The sequence below is a fragment of the Cyclopterus lumpus genome, chromosome 6 (genome assembly GCF_009769545.1).
Source record: "Cyclopterus lumpus isolate fCycLum1 chromosome 6, fCycLum1.pri, whole genome shotgun sequence".
NCBI lineage: Eukaryota > Metazoa > Chordata > Actinopteri > Perciformes > Cyclopteridae > Cyclopterus > Cyclopterus lumpus.
This window is the reverse complement of record NC_046971.1, coordinates 25316656-25337751: the sequence shown is the minus strand read 5'-3', so window position 1 is coordinate 25337751 and position 21096 is coordinate 25316656. Positions and strand designations below refer to the sequence as shown.

The following is a 21096-nucleotide window of genomic DNA, read 5'->3' as shown; positions in this document are numbered from 1 at the left end:
TTCCATCTGGCTGGCTTATATCGTCTCACAGTTCCTCTTTGTATCAAACTTAAAGTCAACAGTAATCTCTCCAGCTTCATCACATTCATTCTTCTCTTAACATTCATTCACTCACAATTTGTTTCAGGTCAGAATCTCTCTCCATGTTTTGGTTACGATACCATCCCTGCTGGTCTCTAGGGCCCCCTGGTGCTCAGAAACAAACACTACCACCATTTTAAAAAGTGACTTCAGCTGATAGCCCTTTAGGGTGCGACTGGGTTTGCCTGTGAGAGCCGGGGCACCTTGTGATTGTTTTAGGGGTAAGGGGCTATTTCTGTTTTGTTTTAAGGTGGCTGGGGGTTGCCCTACATTCTGCGCTTGGTGCCCAAATGGCTCCAAAAAAGCCCCGCCCCTTACAGGCCACCTCAGGGAAGCGCACGCCTCAGCAATTGGAAGCTACGCCCCTTTGGACAGGGGACCAAAGGATCTTCTTTGTAACACTGGAAACATGAGAAGGTGAATATGGTGCATGAAGACTGTACATTACTAAGCCAAAAAACAGGGGACCCTTTCTCTGATCACTATTGTCAGGGCGGTCCAGTATTACAGCAAACAGCACACAGCTTCACTAAAACTATACTCATATACATTACATTTAATTTAGCATGCACTATACTATGTGGGTGAGATTATGGTTACACATCACACCAAAACACTGACCGATTAAATATGGAGTCCTTCATGTGTGTGTATTTTTGTTGTTGCTTAGTTCGCTTACAAAGCACAGCCCACGCAGGAGGTTTCATATAGGAAAGGTGTGTGTGTGTGTGTGTGTGTGTGTGTGTGTGTGTGTGTGTGTGTGTGTGTGTGTGTGTGTGTGTGTGTGTGTATAGCTTTGGTATATCCACGGAGAGGGGCTGGGCGCTGTAAAGGAAGGCTGCTGCCAGTTCTTTGGCGGTGAGCCAGGAAAAGAGCTTGTTGGGTCGGCCTGGTCCTGCCTCGGTCCCTTCCTGGTCTAGTTTGGTTTGGGTCAGAGTGTGATTGTCATGTTAGAGACCATAAAGAGACGACTACGGCCAGAACCGCGTCCTTGCACTGGAGTTTCTGACTGCGGATGGCGGATGCATCCATGTCTCTGTTTAACTAGCCACATGCCCTATTGTGCTAGACACTACTCGGATAGATACTAAAATGCCCTAAGATAACGTTCACATTCACATGCATATACATGTTAATAAATACATATTCTAGTTTATATTCATGTAGTTAGAAATGTGAGATGACACACAGCCTAAAGCTGCACTCAGCAACATTGCACTAATGTGGCTCCAAACGATAGTAATAAGGGAAGATTGTGTGATGTTCACCAGCCTGGCCTGTTTCTGAGGCTCCATACAGCATCACGTCCAATTCCACCACTGAGTTGCTTACTGATCCAGTGCTTCATAGTAAATATGCTGCAACAATTGCTACATTTGATATATTAATATCAATAATGTCTATGCTTATTTGATACCCAACAATAGATTGACTCCAGTGGCTCAAACTGTTGTTATCTTCCTGAAACTGTAGAAGTGTGGTTGTACTTTGATTAGCATTAATGCACATTTGTGTCAGCTAAGCACCCGGGTGGTGTAGCAGCTATGTCTCAGTGTGCTTAACGACTGGTGGCCTGAAACCATAGACTGTGTAAAGTACGTACTCTCTGTGATGTCAACCATATTATATGGCCATATAAGCTCAAAACATGGGTGGTTCTGGCCGTCGCCTTACTAGCTCTTATGGCTAGCAGAGGAGCCAGCTAGCAGCTAGCGACCTGAGAAAGCACCCACTTAAGTTTAAGCCTTAATATAATTCCAATTCACCGCCCAACAGTTGTCATGAACAAGGAAAAAGCTTAAAAGACCCAAACAGTTTTTTGTACCAGGATTTAATTTTTTTTATTTCTGCTGTAGTGTTGGGCATTTTAAAATGTATTGACTCGCTTTTAGAGCCAGCCTCAATTTGCCATTTGAGGAACTGAAGTTTCTGTCACTTCTGCGTTGGCTTCATGTTTGGAGGTTGCCGCTGGCCTGATGCGCATGTACGCTGACGATATCACTGTTTCTCACTCTAAGAGTAGTTTACACGTTTGAGATGAAATCTCACCGAGTGCAGCTTTAAGTCAGTGTGGTGTGCTCTAGCTATGCTAAGCTAAGCTAACAGATCCTCTCTAAGCACTACAGGTGCACTCGGCTACGGTAGACTGTGTTCTGTTGTCTGTCACATTCTGGATGCGCATCCTCTGACACTCATGGAGAGAAATAACCAGCTCTTACAAGCGACACAGAGAGAGTTCCTGTCCTTGTCCATACAACAACAAAAGAAAACACAGCTTGCAAAAAGAACTGACGCATAACACTTTTTCATTACGGTACCACATACACGTTTGACCTTGCTTTATATCCTGCACTTTCACTTTCTCGCACATATTTTCCAAATGGCATTATTATCAGCAGCTCATATCATATAGCTGTGTGGATTGGTGACAGACACGGTTACTTCCTTTTTGTGAAGGGGGGTGGGAGGTGGAGTTGGGGTGGGAGTTGCAGGCAAAGAATGAGGAGACAATTAGCAAACACAAGAATGACACTCCAAGAACAAAAACAGTTGCCTAAATCTTTAAGAGCTGGGCGACGGGGGTGGGGTTGAGGTGGCTATTTCAAGGTGTGGTTGGGGTGTAAGTAGCAACACGTATGGTATCTTACAGTGGAGGGGGGAGCAAGACGATGGACAGAGGGCTCTGGAGGAGATAGATGAGGACTGAGAGCTGTTCCCAGCTTTTTTAACTTTCCTTCCTGTTGCTGTCTCGCTCTACTTACAGCTGACTTCACAGCTTCACATTCTCCTCATCCTTTCCGTCTTGCTCTTTCTCTCTCCTTCCATCTAGCCACACCCGCCCTCTCTCTCTCTCTCTCTCTCTCTCTCTCTCTTTCTCTCTCTATGGCTAGCCGACCCTTCAGCAGGACACCTCCATGGTGTGGGTGATGGTGCCGACTCCCTCGGTGCTGTCCGAGTGGGTGCAGGCCCGAGAGCGGGACCCGTCTATGGAGCCGGCGCTGGTCAGGGAGGCCGTTCTGGAACGAGCCAGGCGGGTCATGCTGGCGGAGGGCACTGGGGGGAGGGGGAGGCGTGGAAAAGAATGAAAAGAATTCAGCATTACGTTTTGTAAACAGTGTAAAGTGTGTCATATTGTGGAGATGTTAAGAGTACATGCTAATGTGGACAACTGAAGACTTTTTGTAGCAGGTGAGAACAGGCAGCTGACCGGCAGCCCTGATTGGTTGGCGTTGTTGAGTAAAGCCGTCAGTGTGTTGACAGACACACATTAGCAACATGCACTTTGTGTTATATGAGGCTCAGTTCTCCTAGTAGAACTCTATGGTTATTGTTTTTACTTTTAATTAATTACACGCATTAGATTGCGATTTTAACTGCTGTCTCAAGGGTCAAGAATGATCAGTCAAGCTCTTTGTGTTTATCCAATGTCTGAATATGTTACACCCAAATCAGAATGAGTCAGACAAAATTAATCTGTTTTTGGTCTCCACCACTTTCTGAGAAAAATGTCAGGCTCAATCATGTGTTAAACACTATAATCTGTGTATAGATAATGTAAATGTTGTTCAAACCAGCTTGCTTATGTTTTAATGCATCCATTGGAGGCAAGATCTCCCAGATTCATTTCGCAATTGTTTTGGGGTCAAACATCCGTTCATTTCTTTTTACCTCAGTGTCGTACATACATTTTAAAAATCTAATTTAGTTTTTGCCACTGAAATTGTTATGTTTCGCAAACTTTTAGGACGGGATTAAATACATTTCTCATTTCATCTTGAACCTTATTGGAAGATGCTCTGAATAAGCCTCTCGGGCTTCTTTTCACGACTGCACTGAAATTGTTGTTCTTCCTATATATGTATTTTGCATCCAAATAATTGTGCAAATAAATAAAGTTAACTACACAGGACAAGTACCGGGAATGGTTTGTATATGAAAACTGAACACTGGATTTAAGAGTCCCGTATCAGTTCAAGTCTGGGGGAGTTTTGCTTTCTTTGAGTCTTTGTAACATATGCAACCAAAGCCCCACGACCTGAGCCGTAGAGGACAATATGAAGTCTCAAAAGCACACCTCCAAAGTTTCATATTAATACTTTGCTTATGTGAGGTTTCTTCTTTTTTTTCTCCCCATTAAAGGTTATTTGGGGGAGTTCTTTCTGATCTGATGTGAGGTCCAGGACAGAGGATGTCGTATGTGTGCAGATCGTAAAGCTCTAGGATCATTTTAATTTGTGATTTTGGGCTATACAAGATACATGGAATTTAATTGGTTCAGTGTCAGCAGTTTAGCACATAATCTTTATAACCCTGAGGATCATTTTAGTTTGTGTTCAGTCAGCGTTTCATGTAGTCTTAATTAGCTTCAGTTCTCATTTGATTACATATACTAGATTTAGTGTTTTGTTGGCGACGCTCTTTTAAAGCCTAGATTATTAGTGTCCAATGTTGTTGGTCATGTAAAGACAGTCCTTTGTTACAACGTAGTCCAAACGGCTGAGCTCAAAGCCAGCAGAAGGCCATGCAAAGAGCAGTACTGGAGATGCAATGGCAAAGGAATGGGGGAGGGGGAGGGGGAGAGAGGAAGTAAGGGCAGTATCTTTTTCCATGGAGGGAAAAAATATCTTTGATAAAACAATGATGGGGTATTATGTACGCAAGTCCTGAGGGGCAAGTAAGAAAAGACAAAGAATTCTGGTCATCCATTTTTAAAGTCTGATCTAAATTGTTGTAATGTATTGTTGTATGAAAATAATCTTTCTAAGTTTTTTTGTTATTTATTTTCCATCTGCAAAACAGTAGTGGAAAGGTTCTCAATCAAGACGGTATCATTTTTCTAAGTTTCTTTTTCATTTTTGAAAACATAGTTTTAGCAGGTGAAGTTACTTGTTGTTGTTGTTGTTGTTGTTGTTGTTGTAATACTCATTCCGGCCACACGAGGCTAACGTGCACCACTGACCCCTGTTCATTCATGTTTTAATTTCTCCATGAACTCTAAGCACAAGGTACCTATATCTTATCTATCAGCAAGTTATGAGAATAAAAACTCAATTGACAGACAATATGAATGCTTTTGAGTCCTACTAACTACATGGGGGTAGTGGTGCCCTTCAGCCTCTTGATCTTGACCTTCTTTCACCTATAGAAAACTATTTAAATCAGACTGAGAAAATGGATCTCCATACTGTTTTGTCCTCAATCTCCTCTCAGGGCTTCCCTATTAATGTCCCCTTTGTTAAAAATAAATAAATAAAAGTAAAAATAAACATTTCATAACAGCCCAAAATATTGTATTCATAACCAAATTAAATCAAAATGCCAGGGCAGCAGTAAGAGGTCAGAGGTGAAGGGGGAGGGGGAAGTACCTGGCCCTCCACTCAACCTCCGATCCTTCACATAAGCAACTGAGAGAACGGGGCAAGGGAGACAGAGACAGATTAACACAGCTCATGTCCCTCTGCATGAAATACATCACACATTACTACCATAACACTTCTGCTGATATAGCGTTGTAGGTGAAATTACTGCAAGGGCAAAGACACATAAGGTACGAGACACTGGTTTTGTTCTGCATACTTACTGTAGCCCATTCCCTGCAGGAAATACTTGAAGGCTTCGGTCAGCTTCCCGGGCTGGAAAACAAAAGTTCTCATTTCACCCAACAATGTCTAATACGGTCTGTCAGATTTCTTTATTTTTATTTCATTTCATTCGTTGACTGGGCTGGATCATTTGTTTGTGTGTTACTACCTGTGTGAGCTGGGGGAGTCCACCAGAGTCAGCCATCTACCGAGAGGAGAGAGCAGCCATTAGAAAGCTCTTGTTTCACGAGACGTGATCAGCGGCGTGCTGGTCTCTAGCTGGACTCATATGAATGTAAGTGCAGGAGCTGCTTCCATTCGATCAATATCCATCGAGTGGCATTAAGTAGACAGGAAGCTACTGGTCAACACAGGAAGTGCATCCACTGCCCTGCTGAGGGTTTATCGTCACATTAAGTCCTACATGTTCAGTCAAAGACGTATACAATGTTGCAGTCTAAATAGATTAATTCATGGGTGTTCAAGCAATCCCATAGATATGCAGACTATGTCATTAATTGTGCTAACATTTAATGTTTATTTTTATGACGTAGGTTTTTAATTTGATAAGTTTGTATCTTAAAGTGTGACATGCTGAGTTCATTTTCAAACATAATAATTAGCACAAGACTATATAGTATATATGGATGTATGCAGGGTGGTTCTCAAACTTGTTTCAATAATTAACCCATTTAAAAATTCAGTTCTCACGTTTTTGGTTTAAAAAAAGAAAGAAAGTGTTGAATATATGAATATTTAATAAAAAATGAAAAAAAAGGTGTATTGCCCTTACTCCCCCCCCTCCCCCTGCAGTGCTGTCTGAGAAACACTGGCCTGTATATCAAAGTCCCAACAGTGTACATGATGGTGTAAAACGTTCACAATCTTTTGAGCATCAAATTGTGTATGTTATGTTTATAATGTTTTTATTTTGTGAAGTAGCACTTCCACAACAAGTCAGACATCTGGTCAAATGATGGAGAGGCTGTGAGATGGGGACGCACAGATACCTTTAGGAAGGTGGTGTTGGTCGGGTCCAGCTTGGAGTTGCACTCGACCTGGAGGACAGAAAAACAGTCAAAAAGCTGCAGAAACAAAACACTCTTGAACTACTGTACTGAACTTGTGCTTTATGTATAGTTCATATATGGAGTATATCAGCCTGAGTTTGTGACAGACGTGTACTAACACACACACACACACACATACACAGTGTGAACCAGGTCTCTGCTGGCTGACCTGATTCTGTTTTACTGAATGAGGACAAGACTCTAATGGATTTAGAGTACAAAACACCTGAGAACAGGAGGAGGAGAGGGGGGAGCTCGCTGTTTAGAGCTTCAGATGGACTAATACAATCGTAGAAACAGGAAGAAGTCATCTCATTGGGAAGTGAAAGGAATGCTGCTGATGAGAGAGTGTATGGATAAAGAAGAAAGATGCAGGACTCACCACTCCCTCCTCAGCCGGGGCGTTGTCTCCCACAACCAGCATCGCAGGACACCTTCAGGAATATTCAGAATGCTTAGACGAGTAGTTGGAGGTGACCTCATCCGGACATTCTCAGAATTGTGCTCATATGTTGAGTTTTAGGCCTGTGCTATTATTGTTCTTACATCTATATTGGTATGATTCTACCAATTATGCTGGGGTTTCAATTATTGGTTTAGTTCATAGAATCCCACAAAACAGGAGGAAAAAGGGACTCCTTAAAATTGTTTGTTTTTTTGTCCCACATTCAGACCCTGCAGCATTAAAAATAGAGGTTTTGGGACTCTTGTGATCTGAAACATTACCACTACCAGAATCAAAACAAAATAAAAGCTTAAAACATACATATTAAATATTAACCTTAATTAGACCCAAGCCAAATGGATTATGTACGCGGTTGTATTATGAGACTTACTTCAGGGTCTTTGCATTGAGCACCGTGCCGCTGCGATTCATCTCCAGGTCCCTCCGACTGAAAGAGACAACGTGAATGAGAAAGTGTGTGTGTGTGTGTGTGTGTGTGTGTGTGTGTGTGTGTGTGTGTGTGTAGTAAACTGTCTCTCTCCACCTGTTGTACATGTTCCAGAAAAGCTGCAGGTTGAACTGGTTGACGGTGTTGTTGATCTGTTGCCGGTAGCTCTGCACCAGCTCAGTGTTGTTCATCAGCTCTTCCTGCAGACAAACACATAAACACATAAACTGGCTCAATATCTGCCTGTGACACATAATCTAGTTTTTTAAATTTTAGAATTAAGAAAGTCATTTTTCCATGCTTTGTTTTTCCTATTTTTAACAAGAAACAGAAAATAAATAAAACTGGGTTAGCAATGTAAAGAAAACGTATTGTATTTCCGACCCTGAGCTTACCTGGCTGAAAAGATGTGGCAGCACCGTATCTGGCAGAGCGCTGGTCAGGCCTGACAGCTGTGGGGAAACGCAGGGAGATTGTTGTTGTAAGAACATGAAAAAAGGCTGGTCTGGATTTGTAAGTGTATGTGCGCCAATTCAAAACACATTGCGTATACAGTCACAGGCGGGTACCTTGGTGGCAGCCCAGTCAATCCAGCCTTTGCCATTGGGGTCGATGTTGAGCAGAACCAAACCCTCCACCAGGTCAGGGAAGATCAGCTGTGAGCAGAACACATATGGATTCAGAGATAGCAACCTTTAACCAGAACAGTGCTCAGAACAGTTGAAGCCTGAATGTTAAAGTGCAGTGTAGATAAATTCGGATGTGACTTACAGCAAACTTAGCCAGAATGTAAGCTCCAGCTCCGACTCCGATCCCAACGATGCTCTTAAACCTAAAAAGAAGTTCGATTTAGAGGCACTATTTTAAAGTAAATTATTGGTTCACACCTGTAAATAGTTCGAATGGGTTCAGGCTACATGGATTAGTGCTGTGATAGTCACGATGTGCCTATACGATGTTCCATATTCATGCTTGTGCTCGAGCCAAGTGTTGTCCTGTGGCTGGTACTCGATGTTCAGGCTAAAATTACATTCTGTTGGTTGGAAATGTCTTCACTGTTCTCATTCCAGGAAACACTGTTAGCTCTCTCAGCACATTTGCCATTGTTTGCCCTGTTAACTCAGTCAGCCCTGTTGTGATTATTGGCACTGTTAGGGCCATCAACACCGTTGCCGTTGTTTGCACCCTTAGCATCGTTAGCACTGCTGTCATTATTAGCACTGTTGCCACTGTTAGCCATCTCAGAAAGTTTGCCATTGTTTGCACAGTTAGCTCTATCAGCACTGTTGCCATTATTGGCACTGTTAGCGCCGTCAGCACTATTGCCTTTGTTTGCGTTGTTTGTGTTGTCAGCACTATTGCTGTTATTTGCACTGTTAGTGCTGACAGCTCCCTAAGCTGCTAACCGTCGGCTCAGCTGCTGCCACACTGAGAACCACGTGGAGGCAATAGATAAGCTCGGAATTTCAAATTGAGCACCATTAATTGAACTACAATCGCTTGATCATTCTGAATTTACTGATACGTATCTGAAAGCGTTGGTGGACCCAGGGGGTGCGGCAATACGTTTGTGTTTGTAACACAAAGGGGACGGACATAGTGGATCGTTTGTTTGCAGCGACACAAAGACGTCTCATCTTTTCCAGCTAGTACAGTACAATGAGGACATGATTTCTCTGCAGATGGCTCTTATGGAACATTAGCTGTGTCGGCTCTGTGAAAAGATGTGGAATTTAAAAGCACCAACCCAAAGTGCTGCACCACAGTGGGCAGCATCCCAGCCAGCTGGTCCATAGTAGGGTACTGGTACCTGTAGAGAGAGAACTTCTGGTCATTATAGCTTCACATGATAGTGTGATAATCAGTACAATAAAAGGGTTTTCTTTTTACTTATAATATCTTATATATCTTATATAATAATATCTGCAGCATCATCTATTCAGCAATAGCCTAATCCCCTGATCACCAACACAAAATACATAAACAATAATTATGCATGCATTCGTGGTTATTACCAAGTGTCTAGTCAAGTGAGTAAATGTGTGTGTGCATATTGTACCCCTGAGGCAACTGTGACGCTCCAATCTGCTGTCCCGGGGCGTCGACGTGGCAAACCACAAAGTGCTTGGTGATCTCCTGCATATCCTCGTTGTTGAAGAAGGAGTTGAAGCACAGCTTGTCTGTGGGAGAGCGAGGGAGGAGAGGAAATGAGCAGAGGGAGCATGGGGAGAGAGAGAGATGGAAGACAGCAACAGGCAGGAGGAGGAGGAGGAGGAGGAGAGGATGAAGGGATGAGAGCAGACGAATGTGATCAGGTTAGACATGAACCACTCTTCTTGAAGGGAACCATCTGTACTACTCATGCTGTGCCAGCATGAGGAGGCAAAGACAGCTTCCTGATCTAATATGTCATATCACCCTCATTCACCTGCATTTGAATTCAAATACAAATGTGTTTGAAATACATTTGTTTGCCTTTATATCCAAGTAAAACAATTAAGATGTATATATGTTGCTCCTCCTATGAATCGCCACCTTAACGTGGTGGAGGAGTTTGAGTGGCTCAGTGATCCTGGGAGCTATGTTGTCCGGGGCATCAGCCCCTGGTAGGGTGTCCCAAGGCAAACAGGTCTCGGGGGAGAGCCCAGACTAAGAGCGGTTCAATAAACCCTGATGAATAGCAGCCCACGGACTGAAGCTACCTTGCCCGGACAAGGGAAACCGGGGCACCCTCCCGGAGCCAGACCCAGGAGGGGAGCTCGTCGGCGAGCGTCTGGTGGCCGGGCTTTCGCCCATGGGGCCCGGTCGGACTCAGCCCGAAAAAACACCATGGAGCAGCAGTCACCCTGTGGACCCACCACCCGCAGGGAGAATTATCGGGGTCGGGTGCTATGTAGACCGGGCGGCGGGCCAGGCGGGAGACCTGGGCGGTCCGATCGCCGGCGGAATAGACTAGCTCTAGGTCACCTCACTAGCGGGGAAAGAGCCGGAGCTGGTGCAGGAGGTGGAGCGGTACCAGCTAGATATAGTTGGGCTCACCTACACGCACAGCATGGGCTCTGGAACCAAGCTCCTGGAGAAGGGTTGGACTTTGTCCTTTTCTGGAGTTGCCCAGGGTGAGAGGCGCCGGGCGGGAGTGGGGATACTCACGAGCCCCCGGCTGAGCGCCGCTGTGTTGGAGTTTTCCCCGGGGAACAAGAGGGTCGCCTCCCTGCGTCTACGGGTTGCGGGGAGTAAGGCTCTGACTGTTGTTTGTGCTTATGCACCAAACAGCATTTCGGAGTATCCAGCCTTCTTGGAGTCGGTGGGAGGGGTCCTGGAAAGGGTGCCGCCTGCCGACTCTATAGTTCTCCTGGGAGACTTCAACGCTCACGTGGGCAATGACAGAGAAACCTGGCGGGGCGTGATTGGGAGGAACGGCTTGACCGATCTGAACCCGAATGGTGTTTTGTTGTTGGACTTCTGTGCTAGCCACAGTTTGTCCATAACGAACACCATGTTCGAACATAAGGTGGCTCATAAGTGTACCTGGTACCAGAACACCTTAGGCCGGAGATCAATGATCGACTTTGTAATCGTATCATCTGATCTGCGGCCGTATGTCTTGGACACTCGGGTGAAGAGAGGAGCAGAGCTGTCAACTGATCACCACCTGGTGGTCTTCAACTCCCAACTCCGGAAGAACTTCTAACAAATCCCGAGGGAGGCTGGGGACATGGAATCCGAGTGGACCTTGTTCAAAGCCTCTATTATGGACGCGGCTGTGGCCGGAAGGTCATCGGTGCCTGTCGTGGTGGCAACCCGAGAACCCGGTGGTGGACACCGGGGGTGAGGGAAGCCGTCAAACTGAAGAAGGAGGCCTTTCGGGCCTGGCTGGCCCAGGGGTCTCCTGAAGCAGCTGACGGGTACCGGCGGGCCAGAAGGACTGCAGCGGCGATGGTCGCGGGGGCTAAAACTCGGGCATGGGAGGAGTTCGGGGAGGCCATGGAGAAGGACTTTCGGTTGGCCTCAAGGAAGTTCTGGCATCTGACGGCTCAGGAAGGGAAAGCAGGGTCTACCCCAGGCTGTTCTCAGCAGGGGGGGAACTGCTGACCCGGACTGGGGACATCGTCGGGCAGTGGAAAGAGCACTTTGAAGAACTCCTAAACCCGGCCAACATGTCCCCCGGAGAGGGGGCAGCGCTGGAAGACTTTGGGGTGGTTTTACCCATATCCCTGGCAGAGGTCGCTAAGGTAGTCAAAAAGCTCCTTGGTGGCAAGGCGCCAGGGGTGGATGAGATCCGCCCTGAGATGCTGAAAGCGCTGGACATTGTTGGGCTGTCTTGGTTGACACGCCTTTTCAGTGTCGCATGGGGGTCGGGAACAGTGCCCATGGACTGGCAGACCGGGGTGGTGGTTCCCATCTTCAAGAAGGGGTACCGGAGAGTTTGCTCGAACTATCGTGGTATCACACTGCTCAGACTTCCGGGAAAAGCTTATGCCAGGGTGCTGGAGAGGAGGCTCCGACCGCTTGTCGAACCTCGGATTCAAGACGAACAGTGCGGATTCCGTCCCGGTCGTGGAACAGTGGACCAGCTCTTTACCCTTGCAAGATTACTGGAGGGGTCCTGGGAGTTTGCCCAACCAGTTACATGTGCTTTGTAGACCTGGAGAAGTGTGTGCCTGACCCGTTGGCACGGGCCATCCGGTCTCTGTACGCCTGTAGTAGGAGCTGTGTTCGTCTCCTCGGTAGTAAGTCAGACACGTTCCCGGTGGGTGTTGGCCTCCGCCAGGACTGCCCTTTATTACCGGTCCTGTTCGTGACCTTCAAGGACAGGATATCTAGGCGCAGCCAGGGGGCGGAGAGGATCCGGTTCGGGAGTCTCGGTATCGCCTCTCTGCTGTTCGTGGATGATGTGGTCCTGTTTGCCTCCTCGGACCGTGACCTCCAGCATTCACTGGGGCATTTTTCAGCCGAGTGCGAAGCGGCAGGGATGAGAGTTAGCACCTCCAAATCTGAGGCCATGGTGCTCTGCCGGAAACCGGCAGATTGCTCCCTCCAGGTGGGGGCAAACTGCCTACCCCAAGCGAAGGAGTTCAAGTATCTCGGGGTCTTGTTCACGAGTGAGGGTAAGGTGGAGCGGGAGATCGACAGGCGGATCGGTGCGGCTGCAGCAGTAAAACAGGCGCTGTACCGGTCCGTCTTGGTGAAGAGGGAGCTGAGCCGGAAGGCAAAGCTCTCCATTTACTGGTCGGTCTACGTTCCAACCCTCACCTATGGTCACGAACTCTGGGTCGTGACCGAAAGAACGAGATCTCGGATACAAGCGGCCGAAATGAGCTTCCTCCGTAGGGTGGCCGGGCTCAGCCTTAGAGATAGGGTAAGGAGCTCGGACATCAGGGGGGAGCTTGGAGTCGAGTCGCTGCTCCTTCGTGTCGAAAGGAGTCAGCTGAGGTGGTTCGGGCATCTAGTCAGGATGCCTCCTGGACGCCTCCCATTAGAGGTTTTCCGGGCACGTCCAACTGGTAGGAGGCCCCGGGGAAGACCGAGGACACGCTGGAGGGATTATATCTCCCGGCTGGCCTTGGAACGCCTCGCGATCCCCCAGAATGAGCTGGAAAGTGTTGCGGGTGAGAGGGAAGCCTGGGTCGGCCTGCTGAACCTGCTGCCACCGCGACCCGACGCCGGATAAGCAGGTGATAATGGATGGATGGATGGATGGATATGTTCTTTATTTTGTCTTTAAAGCCACTCTTGGTAAACTACCTGCCGTTAAAAACAGAATGTAAACTGGACTAAAAACAGACAGACTAAATGCCATTTTTTAAAAACATGTTCCATGAAGACTGCACATTTTTGTATATAATCGAGCTCTGACCTTCATGGTCCTTGTTGTACTCACATGAGGAGTTTTATGTGACTATGTATTACTCTACACTGCCATTTTGGCCAGGTCTCTCTTGCTAAACATATATATATCTCTAGATTGTTCCTAGTGAATGCATGAGGTCCTGTTAGTCTTGCCTAGCATAAAGACTGGAATGTGGGGGAAGCTGTTACCCTGGCGCAGTCAAGAGGAAAATAGATGCACATTCCACCTTCAAAGCTTTCTTAATTAAATGTTGTATCTTGTTAGCTAGTTAGCAAGCGAGAACAGGATTGGGAGCATTTCCATTGCCTGAACATGGCGACAACAGAGCCATCGGCTCGTAGCTAACGGGGCCAGCAGCGCTAACAGAACTACGGAAAATGGCTGTAGATAGCAGTGTTAACCTATCAGCACTGTTGATGTCATTTGCCCCGTTAGCTGTATCAGCATAATTCCCGTTGTTTGCGCTGTCAGCGCCGTTAGCACCGTTAGCTTCCAGCCGTCGGCTCAGCTGCTGCCACGTGGAGGCAGTAGATATGCTCTGAATTTCAAAAGGAGCACCTTTGACTGAACGACAATCGCATGGTCATGATCGTTTTGAATGCACAAATGAATATCTGAAAGCGTTGGTGTAAAAAGTTGAACATTTAGCGTAGCTAGCTAACAGTGTTAACCTGGGGGGGAACCGAAGGGTGGGCGCTATCCTCCTGTGACGCCGCTGGTGGTCGGGACGGCGTCATAAGCAGTAGTATGGGTGCTAACCAGCAGGGCACCACACATGCACTTACATGCACTAACATGCACTTACATGCACTAAGATACCTTTTGTTGAAGCCAATGATTTAAAAGCCGCAGCGATAATCACACATGGTCGAATAGGTCATCTAAGTAAGCAGCCTATTACTACTCATATTTACGGTTATCGTTAAGCGGCGACCACTAGTAGATGCAGTAATTATGACAGGGGCAAAGTCATATAGAGGCATCAGTATTACATTGAGACTGTTTCAGTTCCCTCCAGTCTAAATGAAGGGGCCAGAATAATCTTTTCTGGTCTTTCTAAAACAATTTTAAAAAGAGACTCGAGTGACTCAACCTTGACAGCTCTATTTACTGAACTAGTAGAGAAACAGATTCTGCATGTTGCATTCAGAAATAGCACCATGTATAATGGATGCTCTCCTCCCCCCACTGGCACTGCAGTTGGCCTACTTTCAGCCCGTGCATGTCAGACTCGGTGAACACTGCTCTGGATGCGGGGCGTTAATGAACGCACCAATTAGCACGACAACGGGGTCATAGCTGGAAAGCAGGGGAGGTGAGAGCATAATCGTTGCCGTGGCGCTGCCTCCAGTACTTTGTGGGCTACTTGTGTATTTAGAAAAGAGCGACGCTCCGTGAGGGCAGAGGTGAGAAGTGTTCTGACCTGTACGCTGATTCATCGGTCAGCGCTCGGCAGTCTGCACACCCACCGACTCCATGACCTACTTCCTCCCTGCTCTTTCATATCACTCTCTCTCATCCTGTCTCTTTCTATCATCCATCTCTTTTTCTATTCTCCTTCTTAAAACCTGCCTCCCTTTCTTTCTCTCTCCCTCACCTCTAATCTCTTCCTAGTCATGTCGCTTTCTATTTTTTAGATGCCTCCTGTTCGCTCCTTCGCTCTACTTGTGTGTGTTTAATCTTTCCTTTCGACCCTCGCTCTCTATGATTGTGCGCCACAGTTGATTGATTTAGCGGCTGGCTGTGAATGCGAATAGCTTCGTGGTTCAACAAGTGTTTTTAATGCTCTGTTCTTCTCTGTTGTCTAGTAGATTCTACAGATGTTTTGTTTTCTAGTTTGATATTCATGACTGTATTTCTTATTATTTTTCTTTGTGTTTTCTTGCTGAAGTGGGCTGCCCTGTGTTCTCTGTAGATAATATTAATATGAATAATAAGACAAGAAGGAAGAGGACCAAAAAGAAACAAGACAGACGACAAAAGCCAGACAATGGAGCCGTGGATCAGCCCGTGTCCTTCAAACCCTCACCATCTATCCCACCTCCACCCATCAAAGCAGAGCAGCGTGCCCTCAGTGCCCCCCATCCTCCTCTCCCCTCCCTCCCCCTGCGGGATGTTTTTCTGACCTACATTTCTTTTTGCTCCATCGTTTCCTCTTTGAGTTTCCCGTCTGCCACCACTCGACGATCTTTTCTCTCTCCTTGTTTCCATTTCTTCTTCCTCCCTCTGCATATCTATACGTCCTGTATACCATCTTTCCAGGTATTCAATTATAGAGCCTGCATTACAAGCTGGCATATAGACCCTTGTACACAATGAGGATATACATGCAAGTGTGCGCACGCAGTTTGGCAACAGAAGTACGGAGAGAGTGTAAAAGTAGACTGTAATGTGTTGTGATGACAATAAATGAACCTTGTAACCTTGTCAAGTAATGTTAGAACATGAAGCACCACAGATGGAGAATGCACAAAGGATCAGTTAGTGAGCGGGTTCAGTATTGAGTTCCCAGACATAAACATGTGTTTGGTGGAAGAACCTAGCGTTGAATGTTGCATCACGAGCCACACGTCGACATCGACTCGAGGTACCTGTTCATGTACAGAACACGAGACGCCGTGACAAAGACAACACGCTGTTTTGGTTTAACGAGCGACCGCGTTAACTGGTGGCTCGGCCCAATGCGCTGTGGTTGCTCTTTGTGTCCTTTACCATATTACAATTCTGTCGACAAAATGCGCGGACATATTTTTGATGACGTTACCTGTAAAAAGGTGTATAGATAATAATGCTGTGACTCCAATTTGTCTCCACCATTACCTATTGTTCGAGGTACATTTCAAGTACAACAACTTTTTTTGGGTGTAATTTCCAGATAAAACATACAAACCAAAACTGCTACTTGTCATGTCCAGGAAACTGTGATGTTAAATTAATCAGTTTCGTGTCTTGTGTCCATGTTGTGTCGTGATTTCCTGTTTTATTGTGAAAGTCAACTCTCCTCTTGTTCCTTCCCATGTGTGTTTCCCCTCTGGTCTGATTGTCTGCCTGCTCCTGATTGTTTCCACCTGTGCCCTCACCCTGTGTATATATTGTCTGCGTCTCCCTTTGTCCTGGGCCAGTTTGTCTTTTGTGCCAGAGAACCAGCCATTTTCATGGAATTCACCAGTCACGATTTTATGTTACTTTGTTCATTTTTTTTTTCAGATTTTTGTTGTTACTTTGCTTTGAGTCGTGCATTTGGGTTCTAGTCTTTGTTCGGTCAGGTTCGGCCAATTATAAACTCTGATAAGTGCAGAAACACCTGTCAAGCCACACCCACACCCATTCTGCATGGATACTCACGGTTCAGTCCCACATCGTGGTAGGTGAGGATCGCGGGCTTGTTCCCTTTCGGCGCCCCGCGGATCACCACGTGCAGCATCCCGTAAGGGGTCTCCACATCGTGTTCCTGTGAAACACACAAACACACTCTCGCTCACCTGGTGTTCACACGGACAGTCGCAGGCTTTAGTGAGAACATGTGAGGCCGGGATCGCCTCGGGGGAAACAGAAAACGTGTGTTGTGATCATCGTGTAACCTGCTTTCTCATTAAACGTCAGTCGAACGCTCCTTCACCTTCACCATGCGGGAGTGTCCCTGTCACACACCGGGGGCTTCAAGTATAAAACAACAAGGAAATGCTAAATACTCAGCGATGCCTATTTGTGACAGTTGCATCACTTTTCCAATAAAAGGTTCCAATAGATTGGTGCATGGAGAGGACCTCCTGACCCAGAGCAGTCTGAGGGAAAGTGTTGTTTAGCCTAAAGCTACTGTCAGCTGTTGTAGTTTGAGTTTCCTTTTAGCAAAATACTTTGAGTTCCCTTTGCTGAACACAGTGTATATGTCTACAGCTTTTATTTTGAAAGGTAGGAACAGAAGCAGTGGATCTGTCTGAGCTTTTGTCAATGTTTAAAGGAGTAATAAAGTGTTCTTTCTTTGTTCGGGCTGTTGTTATACACTATAGGGTATATGAATACGTTCCGCACAACGTGATTGGTTGATGTCTTGTATTCATGGTTTGAATGCTCAGAAAAATAATCCTGGCTGTTGCTTTTTATGTCGCAGAATATTGAGGATCGATGGCCACTAGAGAGAATGCAGCTGATTCTAAAGACACCTGTTTAGATATAAATATTAAGAAAATTAAAGATGAAACATGCCCCAAAAAAAGGGAGAACTTAAATAGAAAGGTTTTTAGCAATCATCTTCTTGAACTATTATATTTTTATATGAAAACATAATAATGCATGTGATTTATGGCAGAGGGTTTAATCCATATGTTCTGCCACTGCCCACAGTTTTAAATTTGGCTCCAAATTCAGCTTTTTCCTCTCACACCTGAGAACACACCTGTCATGTCCCACTCTCCTCAGGTTTTTCCTCGTTTACAGCCTTCAGTTATTATTTCCTGTTTTATTTTGGTATCCCCTTTTATCTTTGGTGATATTTCACTTAACTGTTGATTGTTCTCATCTGTTCCCTGGTTCTCAGCCTCCTGTCGCGTTAATGAGCGTTCCAGTGGTGTTTTTCAGACCAACCTTCACTTATCTGCACTCTGATCATGTCTGTTGTTTTCACATTCCTTTGCATGCTTTTTGGACTGCTACCTGTGTGACGACACTCAGTGTGTCAAGTCTTTCCTTGGAGTCTTTTGTCTGCTGTGACCAGGCGGCAACTTCCGGTTCTGCGGAGTGAAGTCGATGCTTCATGTGTTAAAGCTGCATTCTCTCTACTGACCAGCAGGGGGCGACTCCTCTGGTTGTATAGAAGTCTATGCTTCATGTGTTAAAGCTGCATTCTCTCTACTGACCAGCAGGGGACGACTCCTCTGGTTGTATAGAAGTCTGTGCTTCATGTGTTAAAGCTGCATTCTCTCTCCTGACCACCAGGGGATGACTCCTCTGGTTGTATAGAAGTCTATGCTTCATGTGTTAAAGCTGCATTCTCTCTCCTGACCACCAGGGGGCAACTCGTCTGGTTGTATAGAAGTCTATGCTTCATGTGTTAAAGCTGCATTCTCTCTACTGACCACCAGGGGGCGACTCCTCTGGTTGTATAGAAGTCTATATAAATGACTCTACTTCTCTTGATGTATTCCCTCAGTAAACATTGTAAACATTAGTTTTTGGTCTCAATCTCTAGTTTCAAGTCTTCAATACAGCGTGATGTTCATTTAGTAAATTATGGTAATTTAGAGTCAAACAGACCATAAAGCAGGGGATGCTTTAGGGGCGGGGCAACAAGGTGATTGACAGGTCTTGAGCCATATACAGCGTCTCTAAGTCACGCCTATGGCATATTCCAAATATGGCAACTTTCATTGGCTGCAGAATAGCCAAGATGGCAACAATTATCAGTAACAAACACGTCATGATGATAACGTCTACTTCTTATATACAGTCTATGGTTGATCATTCGTTTAATTAATTTATGAAGGATTGTACATTTAATATAAAAAATACTACTACTACTAATAATAATAAATAATAATGTCCTGGTTAAAGCGTAAAGCCAGAGTCTTTTGCCCAATATTATGATGCTGCAGAACATGACAACACAGATCCCTGATGGCTAAGCATCCAAACCTCTCTTGTTATGACCCACATTTTGTCAGTATCCGCTGGTCAGAGCCAGCCAAACTCAAAATGGAGGTATAGGAGATATGTAAACCTGAGCTGCGCAATGTAGGCACACACAAACACACGCACACACAAACACACACGCACACACACACACATACACACACAAACACACGCACACACAAACACACACGCACACACACACACACACACACAAAATGGAGGGTGGTATTTTGGGGTTATTATGTCTGGATTAGGCAGTAAAATGAGCTGCATGCCTTTTGTTATTTATTTGTACTGCTGACACTTATGTGTGTATTCTCCAACAAACAAGAGATCCGATACTTTGCCCCCCCCCCCCCCCCCCCACAGTGTGTTTTTGCATCTTAAACAAGTCAACCTGCCACTCTCAAGCAGCAGCAGTCTTATTGGTAACATAACACGCCTTCACTGCGGACTGATTTTAAATGGCTCGCTTGTACGGCTTGGACAGAAACAAACAGCACTTATGGATGAAGCCAACTGCTAAAAATCTCCCATTAACAGCAGATAGTCACGCAGACAGCAGTTATGAGTTAATCCAGACAGATTATTTTGCTATTATTTCAGCCTTAAACATCGGTGTTATCAGCGTTCTAATTTGAGGCAGTTACTGCAGCAGGAGACGTTCCACAAACACACAAGCCCCTGATGACCTTCAGATGTCATGGGGAGGGGGAGGGGAGGAGGGGTTACAGTATCTCTCAATGGACACCCAGCTTTCAAAATAAGACACAGCTTTTTGTAATGCTCCTCAGCAAAGTGGTTGGCGGGATTTGATTCTCTCTCACACACGCAGCTTTTACTCATCAAGGTGGCCAAAATGGATGATGCTGCAGAGGGATTATCACTTCCTCGACACCCCCCTGTGCACACACACACACACACACACACACACAGGTGTTTATCTGCAGAGGTATGTGCACCGGTGCACTGCGCAGCATCTGTGTTGAGGGAGTTTAAAGTGTGTCAGTAGGCCAACGAACAGGCCGCCGTTTGACACTGATGCTGCAGTTCTTCCTCCTCGACACAGAACAGATTCCATACAGTCTTCGTAACACAGCTATTTTTTGTTGGTTGCAGAAAATGGGTTTCAATATAATATCTGTTCACAATATCTTTTTTCGCCAAGAAAAATACAAAATGTAAACATTTAGGGGCATGTAGAAGCAGCTCAAAAGCCATCACCAGACTTTTTATAAAAGCCAATAAATTGGTTGTGATGACACCAGATCCAATTACAGTTAAACACTAAATGAACCAATCCCACACACACCCCTCCCTGCCACTCACCCCGTCCCAGCACTCAGGCATGGCTCCGCAGTGACAGCGCTCTCAGCCGACGAAGAAGAAGAGAAGGAGGAGAAAGAGGAGGGTGCAGACGGGCAAACGGGTGGCCAGGCCTCTCCTGTTTTAAGGGACTAGGTCCTGGTGAGAGCCGGATGCTGGATGCTGCTGTGTCTTTGTCTGCTTCGGCAGCACTCCCACCCAGACTCTTAAGCTCGGAGCCGCTGAACACCCCCCTTCCCCCGCCTCTTTCTCCTCACGCTCCATAGGCACCGAGACAGAGACAGATGATTCGCTCGCGGTTTTGCCTACCCTGCTTGGGATTGGTCGGCTGTCTTGTCTGTCTCCAGTCTGAAGGCTCGCTCTCTCTCTCTCTCTCTCTCTCTCTCTCTCTCTCTCTCTCTCTCATCAGCACCACTACTCTCTAGTTGTGATCTATTTCTGCTTCACTGTCTTTCTGTTTTCCTACACTCATTTCAGCTTCTTTGGGCAAAAACAAAACCGCTGTGGTTCATGAATTATCCGCAATGAGGACAAATCTTTGGGGTAAAAGAATAATATGAGGAGGCCACTACTGGGAGTGTGCAGTCAGCCTGGACATACCATGTTACAGTATGCAGCGGTTAACAAGACTTATAGCAGCAGCCCGTTCTCCTTTACGTATATTC

At 45.9% G+C, this 21096-nt stretch overlaps 1 protein-coding gene across 4 annotated transcripts in view; it reads right to left on the bottom strand.

Annotated features, from left to right (window-relative positions):
- Nucleotides 1-2906: 2906 nt before the first annotated feature.
- The window catches only part of ndrg4 (NDRG family member 4), a 54300-nt gene continuing 36110 nt past the window's right edge, over nt 2907-21096 (bottom strand). For 2 of the 4 annotated variants that reach the window (XM_034534064.1, XM_034534063.1), the window contains exons 5-18: nt 16823-16928; nt 9686-9806; nt 9374-9436; nt 8398-8458; nt 8196-8282; nt 8022-8078; nt 7723-7826; nt 7570-7626; nt 7116-7167; nt 6674-6721; nt 5833-5868; nt 5663-5714; nt 5448-5486; nt 2907-3135 (exon numbers count right to left, since the gene is read on the bottom strand). In XM_034534064.1, coding sequence (XP_034389955.1) covers nt 2981-3135; nt 5448-5486; nt 5663-5714; nt 5833-5868; nt 6674-6721; nt 7116-7167; nt 7570-7626; nt 7723-7826; nt 8022-8078; nt 8196-8282; nt 8398-8458; nt 9374-9436; nt 9686-9806; nt 16823-16928 — 1038 coding nt within the window. In that variant the 3' untranslated portion in view covers nt 2907-2980. Of the gene's footprint in view, nt 3136-5447; nt 5487-5662; nt 5715-5832; nt 5869-6673; nt 6722-7115; nt 7168-7569; nt 7627-7722; nt 7827-8021; nt 8079-8195; nt 8283-8397; nt 8459-9373; nt 9437-9685; nt 9807-16822; nt 16929-20434; nt 20580-21096 lie in introns of those variants that run through there. The other 2 variants (XM_034534066.1, XM_034534065.1) reach the window with 2 other exon arrangements.